The sequence below is a fragment of the Rhinichthys klamathensis genome, unplaced genomic scaffold (assembly GCF_029890125.1).
Source record: "Rhinichthys klamathensis goyatoka isolate OS25496 unplaced genomic scaffold, OSU_Roscu_1.1 h1tg000300l_1, whole genome shotgun sequence".
Lineage (NCBI taxonomy): Eukaryota > Metazoa > Chordata > Actinopteri > Cypriniformes > Leuciscidae > Rhinichthys > Rhinichthys klamathensis.
Window position 1 is genome coordinate 7501 of NW_026606819.1, and position 20000 is coordinate 27500.

The 20000-nt window shown below is 46.0% G+C and overlaps 2 protein-coding genes across 3 annotated transcripts in view; one reads left to right on the plus strand and one right to left on the minus strand.

Annotated features, from left to right (window-relative positions):
- The window catches only part of LOC130103905 (DENN domain-containing protein 4B-like), a 21018-nt gene extending 2561 nt beyond the window's left edge, over positions 1-18457 (minus strand). The window contains exons 1-2 of one of the 2 annotated variants that reach the window (XM_056270253.1): positions 18309-18457; positions 1535-1849 (exon numbers count right to left, since the gene is read on the minus strand). In XM_056270253.1, coding sequence (XP_056126228.1) covers positions 1535-1830 — 296 coding nt within the window. In that variant the 5' untranslated portion in view covers positions 1831-1849; positions 18309-18457. Of the gene's footprint in view, positions 1-1534; positions 1850-3605; positions 3717-18308 lie in introns of those variants that run through there. The other variant, XM_056270254.1, reaches the window with a different exon arrangement.
- Positions 7179-12569, plus strand: LOC130103892 (cell surface glycoprotein 1-like; the record flags this gene model as incomplete). Its single annotated transcript, XM_056270236.1, is given in 2 exon segments — positions 7179-7797; positions 10963-12569. Coding segments are annotated over 2 exon segments (2226 nt in total), but the record flags the coding sequence as incomplete, so codon positions are not given.
- Positions 18458-20000: the final 1543 nt, after the last annotated feature.

The window sequence follows — 20000 nt, forward strand, 5'->3', positions numbered from 1 at the left end:
TATGTGTCTATGTGGTGTTATTAATACGCTTTAAGACACACCATGTGTAAGTTCATAAGTCGACAGCATTGCTGAGTATTTCCTCCTTAAAACTGCAGTGAACCAAAGACAGTCTCAAAAACACGGTTTGAAATCGCTGGTGTTTCTGACGTCACAAACGACCTTGTAACCAATCAGATCAACGTGTGATCGTCAACCAGTGGATCTCTGAGCTGAGGGAGTGAGTGGAGGCGGGGCTCATTTGCATATTCATATAACCGCGCATACTAAATGAGGCAAGGGTGTCGAGTTACACTCAAGATATTTAAAGTAGTGCTGTCAAACGATTAAAATATTTAATCGCGATTAATCACACATTTTTATCTATTCTAAATGTCTCTTGATTTCTTTTTGTCCCATTATTTTTCTCATTTTAATGCTCTTATCAACATGGAAAAGTGGATCGGCTTGCTTTGTGCAAATGTTTTTTATTGAAACCAACACTGGCATATACTGTGTTCAATTTCACACTAACATTCTCACTTGGAGCAAATAATCTCTCACACAATGTAACACTGTCCATCAATAAAAGGGTGAAAGAAATACTGACGAGGTCCTGATATTGACGAGGGGGCGGAGAATTCGCATCAGCTGTGTGTGTGTGTGTGTGTGTGTGTGTGTGCGCGCGTGCGTGTGTGGGTGTGTGTGTGTGTGTGCTTGGCCATCAAGTGGTGTTTCAAAATAATTAAATTCCTCTACTTTATTTTAATTATACATGTATACCTCCTTTCCATTGTTTTTTTTCTTTCTTTCTTTTTCTTGTTTCTAATATGTGATTCGAATGTTCTTTAATTTCATTGATATGAATGTTATCTTTAATGCTCTTCATATCTTATGATGATTTGTAATAATTTAGAACAGTATATGTGAAACATTTATATCTACTGTATTATGTCATATCATTTTGAAAAAAAAAAGAAAAGTGGTGTTTCAGACTGGACGAGCTGTGATGATGATAGCTCAGTTCACAACAACAAAACACACAGATCACTTTGGTCTCGTCAATGGGACCGTTTGGCAACTTTTTCAAAGTAAACTTTCCATTCAGAATCTTATTGGCATCCATTTCTCGTCATCCACTCAAAACGTAACGTTAACCTACTATTTGGCCGCTCGCAAGCCCAAACGAGTGTGTGCGGCGTGCCTGTTGTTTTGTTTCCGGTCTAGCTAGATCCGCTTGCGCTTTGGTCGACGAACCAACAAAACGTCCTCGCGCGGCGCAAGCCATTGAAATGAACGGGTTTCATCATAGCGCAGCGCCCTGTTGCAAAAAGCATGTGAAAAAAAAACTACAAAGTTTGCTAGGCCAAAAAGACCGTTAATCGCACGATAAAAAAATTAACGCCGTTAAAATGGGTTTGCGTTAACGCCGTTAATAACGTGTTTAACTGACAGCCCTAATTTAAAGGCATTAAGAATCAAGGAAAAACCATTTAAATATGTTGGTGATCAAAGATGAGTGTAAGGGATGAAGCGAGTCTTCAGTGCGTCTCACCCGAGCTCTACGATGGGAGGCTTGTCGTGTCCTCTCCGGTAGCACAGGAACATGTGTGTGTTGTTCATCAGTCCCGCGCTCAGCTCCGCCGGATGGCCTGCTTGTGTTTTCTCGATGCATGTGAAGCCCTCGGGGACGTCCTCTCCGAGGCCGCGGGCGATCACAGCGAGATCCGTGACGGGTTGCAGAGCGCGAATGCCCCTCTGATGAGCCTCCTCGACCCGCGGGGAAGAGTCGCTCGCCAGACCCGCCACCACGAAGTAATCCACCAGCTGCGGGCATCGCTCCTCCGCCATCACGCCGCTCTAAACACCACTGCACACACACACACACACACACACACACACACACACAGTCCGTTACAGCGCAGGGCTAATCAATGGAGAATCATCATTTAAGAATACACTGCAAAAAATGCTTTTCTTACTTAGTATTTTTGTCTTGTTTCCAGTCCAAATATCTAAATATTCTTAAATTAAGATGCATTTACTAGAGGAGTAAAATGCCACAAGATATTATGTCTTGTTTTCCGGGCAAATAAATCAAAATTAAATAAGTTGTTGCTTACTCACACGCACACACACACAAACACACACTAACCCGACCCCTAAACCTACCCAATCACACACACACACACACACACACACACACACACACACACACACACACACACACACACTAACCCGACCCCTAAACCTACCCAATCACACACACACACACACACACACACACACACACACACACACACACTAACCCGACCCCTAAACCTACCCAATCACACACACACACACACACACACACACACACACACACACACTAACCCGACCCCTAAACCTACCCAATCACACACACACACACACACACACACACACACACTAACCCGACCCCTAAACCTACCCAATCACACACACACACACACACACACACACACTAACCCGACCCCTAAACCTACCCAATCACACACACACACACACACACACACACTAACCAGACCCCTAAACCGACCCAATCACACACACACACACACACTAACCCGACCCCTAAACCTACCCAATCACACACACACACACACACACACACACACACACACAAACCCGACCCCTAAACCTACCCAATCACACACACACACACACACACACACACTAACCCGACCCCTAAACCGACCCAATCACACACACACACACACACTAACCCGACCCCTAAACCTACCCAATCACACACACACACACACACACACACACACACACACACACACACACACACACACACACACAAACCCGACCCCTAAACCTACCCATCACACACACACACACACACACACACACACACACACACACACACACACACACACACACACACACACACACACACTCACCCGACCCATAAACCTACCCATCACTCACACACACACACACACCAATCCGACCCCTAAACCTACCCATCACACACACACACACACACACATACACACTCACACACACACACACACTAACCCGACCCATAAACCTACCCATCACTCACACACACACACACACACACACACACACACCAATCCGACCCATAAACCTACCCATCACTCACACACACACACACACACACACCAATCCGACCCCTAAACCTACCCATCACACACACACACACATACACACTCACACACACTAACCCGACCCATAAACCTACCCATCACTCACACACACACACACACACACACACACCAATCCGACCCCTAAACCTACCCATCACAGGAAACTTTATAAATTTTTACATATTTAATAAAACACTGTTTAGTACGTTTTTAAAGCCATCGTATACGAGTCCTCGTATTTCAAAAACACACTCTCCTCTCAAACACACACACGCACACATCTGTCTGATCTGCACCACACGGGTCAAAGGTCACCGTGCAGGACACCTGATGACAGCCTGAACTGCATCCGTCACACTCGGGGATTCATATCCACAAAACACACGCAGGTCGCCGCGGCAACGGGCTCAGAACCGGACATCCCGTCGTGGGAAGAAACCGGGATAACTGGGGATTTAATCGTTATCCCATCAAACCTCTGCTCACCTGGACAGATGTTCACTGTTCCCCGATCTGAGGTCATGTGACGTATGATATCATCCACCCGAATCTCAGTCAGCGAGAGGAACAAGTGGAAGAGCGACACGAGCTCGATCTACGACCCGGTGAGACTCACACCATCTCTCATCACTCCTGCGATCAAACCCACGAACACGAGTGTGTGAGCGAGAACACGTGCAGGAACTGAGGAAACACAGATCGCTCGTTCACTTCCTCCACAGGCGCTCTCAAATCAAACCAGAAGACACGCTTCCGGCAGAAACACACACTGAGACACACACACACACACACACACACTGACGTCTGAGTAAATGAACTTAAACCTTGTAAAATCAATCTATCATATTTCTAATGTTGAGTCATCTTTATTCCAGAACCAGGATTGCCGCGGCCTGTGTACGAGGGAACACAAGAGTGATTTATAGACCTGGAAAAGTCATGGAATTAATCAAATATTCAAAAGTCATTGGTATTTCTATATTAAACATAGGCCTACATTTTTTTTCTAGTTGTGTAAAGCTCTTAAATATTTAATCAGGGAGATACTTGTGAGTAAAAAAATAAGTAAATTTAGTTTAAAAAAATATATAATTATGACCTTCTGGAAAACTCAGTTCTTGAAACTTAATTATTTCATTGAATCATTTTAATTAAATGTTAATTATATTCATAATAAGATATTTATCTAAATATTTAAATTTAATTAGTGACATATTTTCTTCCATATTGTGAAGTACATCCCAGTATAACGAAAAAATAATAAAAATAAAAATAAAATATATTATACATATATATTCACACACACAGACACACATTTGCATATATATATATATATATTAGTGCTGTCAAACGATTAAAATATTTAATCGCGATTAATCGCATTAAGTTAACTCGCGATTAATCACACATTGTTATCTATTCTAAATGTCTCTTGATTTCTTTTTGTCCCATTATTTTTTCTCATTTTAATGCTCTTATCAACATGGAAAAGTGGATCGGCTTGCTTTGTGCAAATGTTTTTTATTGAAACCAACACTGGCATATACTGTGTTCAATTTCACACTAACATTCTCACTTGGAGCAAATAATCTCTCACACAATGTAACACTGTCCATCAATAAAAGGGTGAAAGAAATACTGACGAGGTCCTGATATTGACGAGGGGGCGGAGAATTCGCATCAGCTGTGTGTGTGTGTGTGTGTGTGTGTGTGTGTGCTTGGCCATCATCAAGTGGTGTTTCAGACTGGACGTGCTGCGATGATGATAGCTCAGTTCACAACAACAAAACACACAGATCACTTTGGTCTCGTCAATGGGACCGTTTGGCAACTTTTTCAAAGTAAACTTTCCATTCAGAATCTTATTGGCATCCATTTCTCGTCATCCACTCAAAACGTAACGTTAACCTACTATTTGGCCGGCTCGTAAGCCCAAACGAGTGTGTGCGGCGTGCCTGTTGTTTTGTTTCCGGTCTAGCTAGATCCGCTTGCGCTTTGGTCGACGAAGCAACAAAACGTCCTCGCGCGGCGCAAGCCATTGAAATGAACGGGTTTCATCATAGCGCCGCGCCCTGTTGCAAAAAGCATGTGAAAAAAACTACAAAGTTTGCTAGCCCAAAAAGACCGTTAATCGCACAATAAAAAAAATTAACGCCGTTAAAATGGGTTTGCGTTAACGCCGTTAATAACGCGTTTAACTGACAGCCCTAATAAATATATATAAATTAGCGGTGTAACGGTACATGTATTCACGGTTGGGTTCATGCAGTCAGAAGATGAATACAGTCGTTCACAGACGATACACACTCCAGTCCAGAAGGGGGCGCACGGTAATGCAATGCTGTTTGCTAACCACTACAACAAAAGTAGTACCCTCACTCACACCCTCACTCACACCCTCACCCTCACCCATACCCTCATCCATACCCTCATCCATACTCTCACCCTCACCCATACCCACACCCACACCCTGACCCTCACTCACACCCTCACCCTCACCCACACCCTCACCCTCACCCACACCCTCACCCTCACCCTCACCCACACCCTCACCCTCACCCTCACCCACACCCTCACCCTCACCCACACCCTCACCCTCACCCTCACCCACACCCTCATCCATACTCTCACCCTCACCCACTCACCCATACCCACACCCATACAGTGTCACCCATCTTTTTCCACTACAGTAAAAGACCTGGGTGTTATACTAGACCGCAACTTGTCTTTCGAAAATCATATTTCATCTGTTACAAGAACAGCCTTTTTCCACCTTAGAAACATTGCTAAGCTACGTAACATGCTATCTGTTTCTGATGCAGAAAAGTTAGTTCATGCATTCATGACCTCGAGACTAGATTACTGTAATGCTTTATTAGCTGGTTGTCCTGCATCCTCAATAAACAAGCTACAGTTAGTGCAAAATGCAGCCGCTAGAGTTCTTACTAGGTCAAGAAAATATGATCATATAACACCGATTTTATCATCTCTGCACTGGTTACCTATTAAGTTCCGTATCAATTACAAAGTACTACTACTGACCTATAAAGACCTTAATGGTTTAGCTCCTATGTACTTAACGGACCTTCTTTCGCCCTACAATCCACCGCGTTCTCTAAGATCACTAAATTCAAGGCTTCTGGTCATTCCTAGGATATCGAAGTCCACGAAAGGAGGGAGGGCATTCTCGCATTTAGCTCCAAAACTCTGGAATAGCCTTCCCGATACGGTCCGATGCTCTGACTCGCTGACACAGTTTAAAACTAGACTAAAGACGTGTCTCTTTAGTCAAGCATTCACATAATGCTTACCTTTTAGTCCTCTGCTATGCCATACGGAACCGTTTGCCACTGAAACTGCTTAACGCACCAGTGGGGCTCGACAGCCTTATAGACAAACGGGTCGGTCCGTATGGTTGCGGTTGGGTTGCGGAGAGTTTGGGTTGCGGAGAGTTGTGAGATTATGGTTTTCTAACACCTACTCCCGTGTAATGGAAATCATTATGAACATCAGCTATGCTAATTATTTCCCATCTGCCTTTCTGCTGTTATCTCGGGACGCTTGTCCCGAGAAAAATGGCGTTCGTAGGCTCCAGTTTGGTATCCTGCCTCTCACGGGGATTTCGGATGCCTCAACGCCTGTGATGAGAAGACCAACGCCTGTGAAGAGACGACTCAACGCCTGCGAAGAGACGACTCAACGCCGGCGATATGTTATCCCCTAAATATTACATGATTAACTAAATGTATTTTTTCCAGGTACTCTCTGATATGGACTTACTGTAAAGCTTCTTTAAAACCCTATGATTGTTAGCCAGAGGAGAACTGGCCCCTGACTAGCCTGGGTTCTCCCAAGGTTTTTTTCTCCATCCAATCTGATGGAGTTTTGGTTCCTTGCCACTGTCGCCTTGCTTTTGGCTTGCTTAGTTGGGGATATTTAATATTCAACAATATTATTGAACTGTGTTGTACTACTTTCATGTTATCACTGTGAAGCTGCTTTGATGCAATCTGTATTGTGAAAAGCGCTATATAAATAAATGTGACTTGACTTGACTTGACACCCACACCCACACCCTCACCCACACCCTCACCCACACCCACACCCTCATCCATACTCTCACCCTCACCCATACCCACACCCTCATCCATACTCTCACCCTCACCCATACCCACACCCACACCCTGACCCTCACTCACACCCTCACCCTCACCCTCACCCACACCCTCACCCACACCCTCACCCACACCCTCACCCTCACTCACACCCTCACCCACACCCTCACCCACACCCACACCCATACCCTGACCCTCACTCACACCCTCACCCACACCCTCATCCATACTCTCACCCTCACCCATACCCACACCCACACCCTGACCCTCACTCACACCCTCACCCTCACCCACACCCACACCCTCACCCACACCCTCATCCATACTCTCACCCTCACCCATACCCACACCCTCACCCTCACCCTCACTCACACCCTCACCCACACCCTCACCCACACCCTCACCCTCACCCTCACTCACACCCTCATCCATACTCTCACCCACACCCTCACTCACACCCTCACCCACACCCTCACCCACACCCACACCCATACCCTGACCCTCACTCACACCCTCACCCTCACTCACACCCACACCCACACCCTCACCCACACCCTCACTCACACCCTCACCCACACCCTCACCCACACCCACACCCATACCCTGACCCTCACTCACACCCTCACCCTCACCCACACCCTCATCCATACTCTCACCCTCACCCATACCCACACCCACACCCTGACCCTCACTCACACCCTCACCCTCACCCACACCCATACCCACACCCTCATCCATACTCTCATCCTCACCCATACCCACACCCACACCCTGACCCTCACTCACACCCTCACCCTCATCCATACTCTCACCCTCACCCATACCCACACCCACACCCTCACCCTCACCCTCACTCACACCCTCACCCACACCCTCACCCACACCCATACCCTGACCCTCACTCACACCCTCACCCTCACCCACACCCTCACCCATACCCACACCCACACCCTGACCCTCACTCACACCCTCACCCACACCCATACCCCCACCCTCATCCATACTCTCACCCTCACCCATACCCTCATCCATACTCTCACCCTCACCCATACCCTCATCCATACTCTCACCCTCACCCATACCCATACCCTCATCCATACTCTCACCCTCATCCATACTCTCACCCACACCCTCTCCCATACTCTCACCCACACCCATACCCTCATCCATACCCTCACCCATACTCTCACCCACACCCTCATCCATACCCCCACCCTCATCCATACTCTCACCCTCACCTAGGGGTGTGACGGTTATTATATAACCGTGAGACCGACGGTTATAGTTGAACACCGTCATTAGAACTCTATAACCGCCAAAACCGTGCTATTAAAATATTTTTTACAAACATTTTTTATCATAGAGAATGTTTAAATACTAATATCAGCTTAAGAGGGAAACGGAGGCTGCTACTGCTGGAGATGATTCGGGAGAGGTCTGTGCCCCTTTACCGATCAGAGCGCGCGCTGACACGGAGTAAAGCCTTGTTTATACCTTTATACTCGACGCGTCCGCACGATCGCGAAGGTGCGCGCGGCGAAAATGACGCGTTCGGTGCACAAGACCCCATTTGGCTTGGCTGTGTGCACGGCTTTTTTTTGTAACAGCGCGCGCGGCGCCGCGTCCGAGGATGACCGACTTCAAGCCGAATCTGCCCGAGCATGCACGTCTCACCGCACCGGCACGCAGTTTGCGCGCCTAAATTGCAAAGTTCATTCCAAAGTTTTTTCGTTAAGGTTTTGTTTACTGTGTGTGATTTATTAAAAAAAAGCACGTTCATTGCAACGTTTGTTTGTTTTGTTAGTTAAAGATTTGTTTACTGTGTGATGCATTTAATGGAAAGCACATTCACTTCTAGTTGTCTTGCTGTTCATGTTAAATAAACGTAGAGCTAGTAGCTAATCCGACGACGGTTATGTTACGAACCGTCACATTTGACTCACGTCATAACCGTCATCACCAATTCTGAAACCGGCACACCCCTACCCTCACCCATACCCACACCCACACCCTCACTCACACCCTCACCCATACCCTCACCCATACCCACACCCACACCCTGACCCTCACTCACACCCTCACCCACACCCTCACCCACACCCTCATCCATACCCCCACCCTCATCCATACTCTCACCCTCACCCATACCCTCATCCATACCCCCACCCTCATCCATACTCTCACCCATACCCTCATCCATACCCCCACCCTCATCCATACTCTCACCCTCACCCATACCCTCATCCATACCCCCACCCTCACCCATACTCTCACCCACACCCATACCCTCATCCATACTCTCACCCTCACCCATACCCTCACCCATACCCTCATCCATACCCCCACCCTCACCCATACTCTCACCCTCACCCATACCCTCATTAGGGATGCACCGATTGGGAAATTCTGGGCCGATACCGATACCGATGTTTAACATAACAACTTAGCCGATGGCCGATGCCGATGTTTTTTCTTTTTGTTATTTATTCCTTCTTTTATGCCACGGAAACATACAAGTCTTTCGGCTCTTGATCACACTATCCTAGAATGAGCACAAATTCAATCAGACCAATTTCTGAAACAAAAACAACCTTTAATGTCACTTTCTGGTTGACATTATAACCTTATTTATGACAAGTACTTTTCTGAAAAATAACATTCAAAAACCTTTGACTGCTAACTCTAATCAATGAAAAAATTTGTTTCAGTACATTGCCCAACAAAATTATTTGAGTGGTTTTAGCCTGATAAACAAAAACTTACTCAATGAGATTATTTTCATGGCCCAATAAAAAATATTTTTCTGATAAATAAAAAAAAAAACATCAAGTGTAAATGCAAAAACAAGTGAAATAAATAAATTATGTTATTCAAATAAATAAATTATGTTATTCATAAATACAAACATAAATAGGGCTATCTTTCACCTTGTGTATTTCTCATACAGAATAAAACATAACAGTGTTTCAGAACTCACAGGCTGGAACATGGGGCATCTTATAAAACAAAAACAGTACCTCCACTTCTGATCATTAATGACATAAGTCACCTGCTGTATCTCTGGCCTACTTCTTAATAAGATGCATGTTTTTCTTTACAAAGATAAGCATCTCTGCCTTGTCACAGCAAAGCCTATTTCTCTTTTCATCCAAGACATGAGACACAGAGCTGAATAACCGCTCACTCTCTGTGCTGGTGCATGGCGCACTAAGGTATTTGCGTGCCATTTGTGCGAGTTCTGGAAAACGCAGGTGGTTATTTCTCCAATAAAAGGCTGGTCATCTAAAGCGATGAACTCCATCACCTTGTTTGTTATTTGTTTCGCTTTGGCGCTGTCGGAAGGCAGCTGTTTGGCTTTCTCAAACGCCGTGTCAATTGCAGTCTGAGTCTTACCGGGGGTTTGCGCTTTCTTGGCGGCTTCATTTTTCCGTTGTTGGTCAGCTTGCAGGTAATCGCCGTACATCTTCTTTGTTTAATCTAAGTTACTGAGGACGGAGAGTGCGCGGGCGCCCTCTTCCGTCTCGGTATCTCCCCGCGCCCAAATAAAAAGAGGGAAAAAGTTTCTCCTGAGCACAGCGTTCATGACACATAATAATCATCGGCGAATGTCATTTTTATTTCCCGATGGCCGATGGCAGTTAATGAGGCAAATATCGGCCGTTACCGATGTTCAGCCGATGCATCGGTGCATCCCTAACCCTCATCCATACTCATACCCTCACCCATACTCTCACCCTCACCCATACCCTCATCCATACTCTCACCCTCACCCTCACCCTCACCCACACCCTCACCCATACTCTCACCCTCACCCCCACCCTCACCCACACCCTCATCCATACTCATACCCTCACCCATACCCTCATCCATACTCTCACCCTCACCCTCACCCTCACCCACACCCTCACCCATACTCTCACCCTCACCCCCACCCTCACCCATACCCTCATCCATACTCTCACCCTCACCCCCACCCTCACCCACACCCTCACCCATACCCTCATCCATACTCTCACCCACACCCATACCCTCATCCATACCCCCACCCTCACCCATACTCTCATCCATACTCACACCCTCACCCATACCCTCATCCATACTCACACCCTCACCCATACCCTCATCCATACTCACACCCTCATCCATACTCATACCCTCACCCATACCCTCATCCATACTCATACCCTCACCCATACTCTCACCCTCACCCATACCCTCATCCATACTCATACCCTCACCCATACCCTCATCCATACTCACACCCTCACCCATACCCTCATCCATACTCACACCCTCATCCATACTCATACCCTCACCCATACTCTCACCCTCACCCATACCCTCATCCATACTCATACCCTCACCCATACCCTCATCCATACTCACACCCTCACCCATACCCTCATCCATACTCACACCCTCACCCATACCCTCATCCATACTCACACCCTCATCCATACTCTCACCCATACCCTCACTCATACCCTCATCCATACTCATACCCTCATCCATACTCATACCCTCACCCATACTCTCATCCATACTAATACCCTCACCCATACCCTCATCCATACTCACACCCTCACCCATACCCTCATCCATACCGTCATCCATACTCATACCCTCATCCATACTCATACCCATACCCTCATCCATACTCACACCCATACCCTCATCCATACTCACACCCATACCCTCATCCATACTCACACCCTCATCCTCACCCACACCCATACCCACTCTCACCCATATCCTCATCCATACCCACACCTTCATCCATTCTCACACCCATACTCTCATCCATACTCACACCCATATCCTCATCCATACTCACACCCATACCCTCATCCTTACTCACACCCATACCCTCATCCATACTCACACCCTCATCCTCACCCACACCCATACCCACACTCACCCATACTCTCACCCATACCCTCACCCATATCCTCATCCATACCCACACCTTCATCCATACTCACACCCATACTCTCATCCATACTCACACCCATATCCTCATCCATACTCACACCCATACCCTCATCCTTACTCACACCCATACCCTCATCCATACTCACACCCTCACCCATACCCTCATCCATACTCACACCCTCATCCATACTCTCACCCATACCCTCACTCATACCCTCATCCATACTCATACCCTCATCCATACTCATACCCTCATCCATACTCATACCCTCATCCATACTCATACCCTCATCCATACTCATACCCTCATCCATACTCATACCCTCATCCATACTCATACCCTCATCCATACTCATACCCTCACCCATACTCTCACCCTCTCCCATACCCTGATCCATACTAATACCCTCACCCATACCCTCATCCATACTCACACCCTCACCCATACCCTCATCCATACCGTCATCCATACTCATACCCTCATCCATACCCATACCCTCATCCATACTCACACCCATACCCTCATCCATACTCACACCCTCATCCTCACCCACACCCATACCCACACTCACCCATACTCTCACCCATACCCTCACCCATATCCTCATCCATACCCACACCTTCATCCATACTCACACCCATATCCTCATCCATACTCACACCTTCATCCATACTCACACCTTCATCCATACTCACACCCTCATCCTCACCCACACCCATACTCTCATCCATACTCACACCCATATCCTCATCCATACTCACACCCATACCCTCATCCTTACTCACACCCATACCCTCATCCATACTCACACCCTCACCCATACCCTCATCCATACTCACACCCTCATCCATACTCTCACCCATACCCTCACTCATACCCTCATCCATACTCATACCCTCATCCATACTCATACCCTCATCCATACTCATACCCTCATCCATACTCATACCCTCACCCATACTCTCACCCTCTCCCATACCCTGATCCATACTAATACCCTCACCCATACCCTCATCCATACTCACACCCTCACCCATACCCTCATCCATACCGTCATCCATACTCATACCCTCATCCATACTCATACCCTCATCCATACTCACACCCATACCCTCATCCATACTCACACCCTCATCCTCACCCACACCCACACTCACCCATACTCTCACCCATACCCTCACCCATATCCTCATCCATACCCACACCTTCATCCATACTCACACCCATATCCTCATCCATACTCACACCTTCATCCATACTCACACCTTCATCCATACTCACACCCATACTCTCATCCATACTCACACCCATATCCTCATCCATACTCACACCCATACCCTCATCCTTACTCACACCCATACCCTCATCCATACTCACACCCTCATCCTCACCCACACCCATACCCACACTCACCCATACTCAGACCCATACCCTCATCCTTACTCACACCCATACCCTCATCCTTACTCACACCCATACCCTCATCCATACTCACACCCTCATCCTCACCCACACCCATACCCACACTCACCCATACTCACACCCATACCCTCACCCATACTCAGACCCATACCCTCATCCATACTCACACCCATACCCTCATCCATACTCAGACCCATACCCTCATCCATACTCAGACCCATACCCTCATCCATACTCACACCCATACCCTCATCCTTACTCACACCCATACCCTCATCCATACTCACACCCTCATCCTCACCCACACCCATACCCACACTCACCCATACTCAGACCCATACCCTCATCCTTACTCACACCCATACCCTCATCCTTACTCACACCCATACCCTCATCCATACTCACACCCTCATCCTCACCCACACCCATACCCACACTCACCCATACTCACACCCATACCCTCACCCATACTCAGACCCATACCCTCATCCATACTCACACCCATACCCTCATCCATACTCAGACCCATACCCTCATCCATACTCAGACCCATACCCTCATCCATACTCACACCCATACCCTCATCCATACTCACACCCATACCCTCATCCATACTCACACCCATACCCTCATCCATACTCACACCCATACCCTCATCCATACTCACACCCATACCCTCATCCATACTCACACCCATACCCTCATCCATACTCACACCCATACCCTCATCCATACCAAAGTCCTTTTAGGCAAGTCATGCCACTCGGCCGCCATCTTGGCAACGCCTCCGGGCAGCTATTTCGGACTAACAAGACCAGGCTCCTATCTAAATGAATGGGCAGAGACCCAGAACTGCACTTTCACTGGTCACCGGGACATAAAAACTGCATGTATACAAACACTAATAAAATATGATAAAAATCGCTGAAAAAGTTTGATGACTTTGCCCCAAAATAAGGTTTAAAACGCCTTTTTCCCCACAGGTTATACTTTTACTGCGCATGCGCAAGGGTTCTCTCGCTCTCTGTCGTGCGCGCGCTACTGCTCGCTCGCTCTAGATTCCGGGAGATTTGAACTAATTTGCGGTCATCAGGGAGCCGCTATCAATCTGCGGGAGACTCCCGGAACTTCCGGGAGACTTGGGATGTCATCAAATCTGCCGCCTTTTCAAACAGTAACATATTTTCCGCTGTCGCAAACCTCAACTGTGCGCATGCGTCGGTGGAACCAGACGATAGGCTTAAATGTTTTCCGGCTTGACTGTTAAAAGCAGACGATTGGCTTTCCAGCGGGAGGGGCGGGGCATGTGCATACAACCGCCATCTTTGGCGTTACGGGTTTTCCCTATATAGTTGTATTAAGGATTGGGGAAGTGGCATGTCTCTATATAAATAGTCTCTGCCCATACTCACCCACATCCTCACCCTCACCCTCACCTATACTCACACCCACACCCTCACCCATACTCACACCCATACTCACACACATACCCTCCCGTGAGAGTGTGGATATGGGGGAGGGTATGGGTGAGGGTGAGAGTATGGGTGAGAGTGTGCACACTCACACTCACTGTATACCCAACAGCAGCATCTATAATCTCCTGGGAAATAGCAGCATGTGTAGAAACACACATACACACACACACACACACACTGAAGTACAGCAGCAGTGAATCCATCCACAGATCAACTCTCTAACACACACACACACACACACACTGAAGTACAGCAACAGTGAATCCATCCACAGATCGCTGACGCAGGACAGAGGAACACACACACACACACACACTGCGGCAGGGCGATAGAGCATTGATCTAGACCCATGTGTAGTTTGTCATTGAGTATTATGAGCATCTGTTATTCCAAACCCAATCTGAGGCCGTGTCACAGGAAGACCTGAATTAAACAGCATCAGTCAGATGAACACACCAGGTCACCGACTGACCCACGACCTCAGGTGTCTTCACTAGAAAACTCCACTTCCTGTTTCAGCAGTGATGCGTTTCCTGTCAGCGCTGCATTTAGCTCTTTCTAAGCACTTTCAACATCCACTTCCTCAAACGCCTGAGCTGCACAACGCAAGAGTTTCCCTCGGCCTCACATCCGCTCATCTGCAGCTGCACACACACACACACACACACACACACACACACACACCTGTGTTATTAATACAGTCACTCTATAAACACCTCAGATCACGGCTAAACATCATCACCATCACACAGTTACTCGCGGACACTGGAAACATCCTGCATTTATTAAACTATTTTAAAAAAAAACTTCCAGTGAATTTTCTTGAACTCAATGTTATGGAAGTAAATCAGTGATACATGTCTTGTGAAACTGCATTATATTTTCAGCGCTTGCATTTCTGGGGTGAAATTCAACATTGGCTGGTGTGTTTAAAGCTAATATGTACTTAGTTTCGCCGCTAGCGGGCGCTAAGCTCTTACAGTAACTCAGGCGTAGGTTGATGACGCAGTGAATAAGCGGAATCATGGAACCTGTCGTCAAGCTGATGGATATAACAATGTTTATGGATGAGTGGAAACATTAATGTTCTTTAACAGATCTCAGATCTCAGCGTCCCGCGGATATAAAGGAACTCTAAACATTAGAGCATAGAGAAATGCTAAACATTACGCAGTTGTAGACGTCTGTCGCCATGGTTACTATGGGAGTACTAGCGTGAACCAGGGATAGCGCGGATGCGGCGAGTGGCGTGACTCCTGATGCGCGACGCACCGCTCTCGGATCGCTCACGGAGGAGCGGAAGCTAAAGGAGGAGCGACGGCAGTGAAGGAGGAGAGAGGGCCAGGCCTGGACGTGTGTGTGTGTGTGGTTATACGGGACAGCAGTCGCTGTCTTTACTCTCAGTTTGTATTTCTTTATTTTACGTTTATTAAAGTTTTCGAATGTTCGCCGGTTCCCGCCTCCTCCTCCACACAACATCTAGCCTCGCTACAGCGGATATCACGTCATTAGCGGGCGACGCGCGAACAGGGAAGGGCACTAGTTACAATTGTGAATTTTTCTGGTTTTACAAATTCTTGGCTTTTGGGATATTTTGATACAAAATTCTTACATATTGTACCTTTAAACTGTGAATAGTTAAAATGGCAATATTTTACACTGAAAATTCAATAATTTATATAGTCAAAATAAAAAAATGTATAACACTAGACAAGAGCATCACTGTGATCATGATCATCTTGTTTTCATAATCGTCGGAAGACAAAATCATATAAAACACCAGCTCTAGTGTGTTATTGATGATTATTGCTGTGTTTAATTCCTCTGATCTGAGGTCAGGGGTCAGAGGTCAGGGGTCAGGGGCCAGAACAGAACTCATGTTTGGTACCAGAGTTCTGACCACAGTAACAACAGAGAAGAAGAAAACACCGCGGTGTGCATATGAGCTTTAACAGCTGAATCTGTGCAGAGATACAGTCACAACTAATCAACAGATCCGACACACACTACAGACTTACACACAACTGACTAAAGGTTTCATGCCAGTTCTACATAATATGAATACTCTCTCTCTCACACACACACACACTCTCTCTCTCACACACACAGACACACACACAATCTCTCTCTCTCTCTCTCACACACACACACACACACACACACAATTTCTCTCTCTCTCTCTCTCTCTCTCTCACACACACAGACACACACACAATCTCTCTCTCTCTCTCACACACACACACACACACACTCTCTCTCTCTCACACACACACACACACACACTCTCTCTCTCTCACACACACACACACACACACTCTCTCTCTCTCCCCCTCTCACACACACACACACACTCTCTCTCTCTCTCCCCCTCACACACACACAGACACACACACACAATCTCTCTCTCTCTCTCTCTCTCCCTCTCACACACACACACTCTCTCTCTCAATTCAATTCAATTCAGAAAGCTTTATTTGCATGACAAAAAAATACATTTTGTATTGCCAAAGCATCAAAACAACATAAAAAAATGATTTAGAACATTTAGTACACAAAAATAATAATACTGATATCATAAAACAATAATAATAAAACAAACAAAGATTAATAAATAATATAAAAAGGATTTAGAAATCATTTATATAAAAAACAAAAACAAACAATATTGAACATTATATACATGTGTGTAGGTCTCTCTCTCTCACACACACACACTCTCTCTCTCACACTCACACACAATCTTTCTCTCTCTCTCCCCCCCTCACACACACACTCACAATCTTTCTCTCTCTCTCCCCCCCTCACACACACACACACTCACTCACTCTCTCTCTCTCTCTCTCTCTCTCTCTCTCTCTCTCTCTCTCTCTCTCTCTCTCTCTCTCTCTCTCTCTCTCTCTCTCTCTCTCTCTCTCTCTCTCTCTCTCTCTCTCTCTCTCTCTCTCTCTCTCTCTCTCTCTCTCTCTCTCTCTCTCTCTCTCTCTCTCTCTCTCTCTCTCCCCCTCACACACACACACACACACACATACACCTGTCCTGATCTCGTGAGGAATCCTCATCTATACATCACGCGCATCATTATTGTGTTGTTGTTATTAATGTCCGCGATACAGTGATCTGCGCTGCTGTCACACACGCGCGTCAGGTCCGGTCGGGTTCGGGACTGTCACACACACACACACACACACACACACACACACACACACACACACACACACACACACACACACACACACACACTCACCTCAGCGACAGCAGTGCGGCTCTCATCTCATCCTGAAGCTTCGGCTCACAGCGACTGACTCTCTCAGCTGTCCCTCGGGCCGGTCGGTACCGGTTCGGGTTCGAGTGTCACTGCGTGGATCGACCGTCTCCGCGCTCCGCCATCACGCAGAGAAATACACACACACACACACACACACACACACACCGAGCAGCTGCAGACGCGACGCGCGCACTGACGCCTGGCGGCGCGGAGACGCATTGCAGCAACTCATCACCGAGCGGGGAAGCTCCTGATCTACGCGTGAACGCGCGTGAAGCATAGCCGGTGTCACGTGACCCCTGTTGCTTTTCTCAGCGCTGCTCGAAATGCAACAATCATAGTAGCTAGTTTATGATTTCTTGACAAATTAATTGTATGCATCATATTCGTATGTCAGCTACAGATAGACTTACATCATTACAATTATACACGCTACAAATGCCCGAACTCGATACTATCATTTGAACAGCGATGTTAAAATATTCTGCTTGTGGGACACATTTCATATCCATAAATCCTGAGTGACAGCTACTAAATCAAACATTTGCTCATTTTGTTCTGAGATTAAAAAAAGAGGCTGATTCCTTACTTAAATTAGAGACAATAAACTTATTTTTAAACATAATTCAACTGTTATGGAAGTAAATTGCTGATAAATGTTGTGTTAATTTACATTAGTTGAACAAAAATGCATTATATTTTCAGTACTTGCATTTTGGGGGCTAAAATTAAACATGTATTTGTATATTTAAGTGAATTATGGAAGCTCGTTTCCGCCACAGAATAAAGAATAAAAAAGGTAATTGACTATCTCACAATTGTGACTTTTTTTCTCAGAATTTCATGTTTATATCTCGCAATTCTGACTTTATAACACGCAATTGTGAGATAAAAAGTCGCAATTATCTTTTAAAATGTTTTAATCTGTGGCGGAAACAAGCTTCCACAGTGAATAACACAATAATGGAAAATTTTCACATACAATTACATTATTAAAAATTCAATATTTTATAAACATCCGATTACCAAGCCCGTTATGGTTGGAGTTAATGATTGATAATGAATAAACTATTTTAGGGAAGATGAGGAAAACATTTGTTATTATTATTTTGTGTGTGTGTGTGTGTGTGTGTGTCGTCCCTCATCATGCTGATATTATGGTGAAAGAAAACACATATTTCCCCAAGGATGAAATGACGTCACCGAGTCACACATATATTCATTTAAATTCTTTATTTTCTGTAAAATACGGTGAGGATACAGTCTTAAAAATGTTCCGTTAGAAGCACCTACGCGTACAGCTTATGTACAACATACAGTTTCCCTGGTTATCAAAACAACAAAAAGAAATTAAGAGCAACAATTGCAAAAAAAAAAAGTACATCTTAAAATAGAATGCAAATATTTTGTTTCTGTTGATATTCGCCCGACAGAAGCCGGACTCGTGGAGCTCGAAGAACAGGAGAGTCTGCTGGTACCAGGACAGAGGAATGCTTTAAACAGCCTCTCTGCTCACCGAGGCTGGGGTTATTCCATTAAAGAAAACTAATATTGTTAAATATTATGACAATTTAAAAGAACTGTTTTCAATGTGAATATACAGTAAAGTGAAATTTATTCCTGTGCATTTTCAGCATCATTACTCCAGTCTTCAGCGTCACATGACCCTTC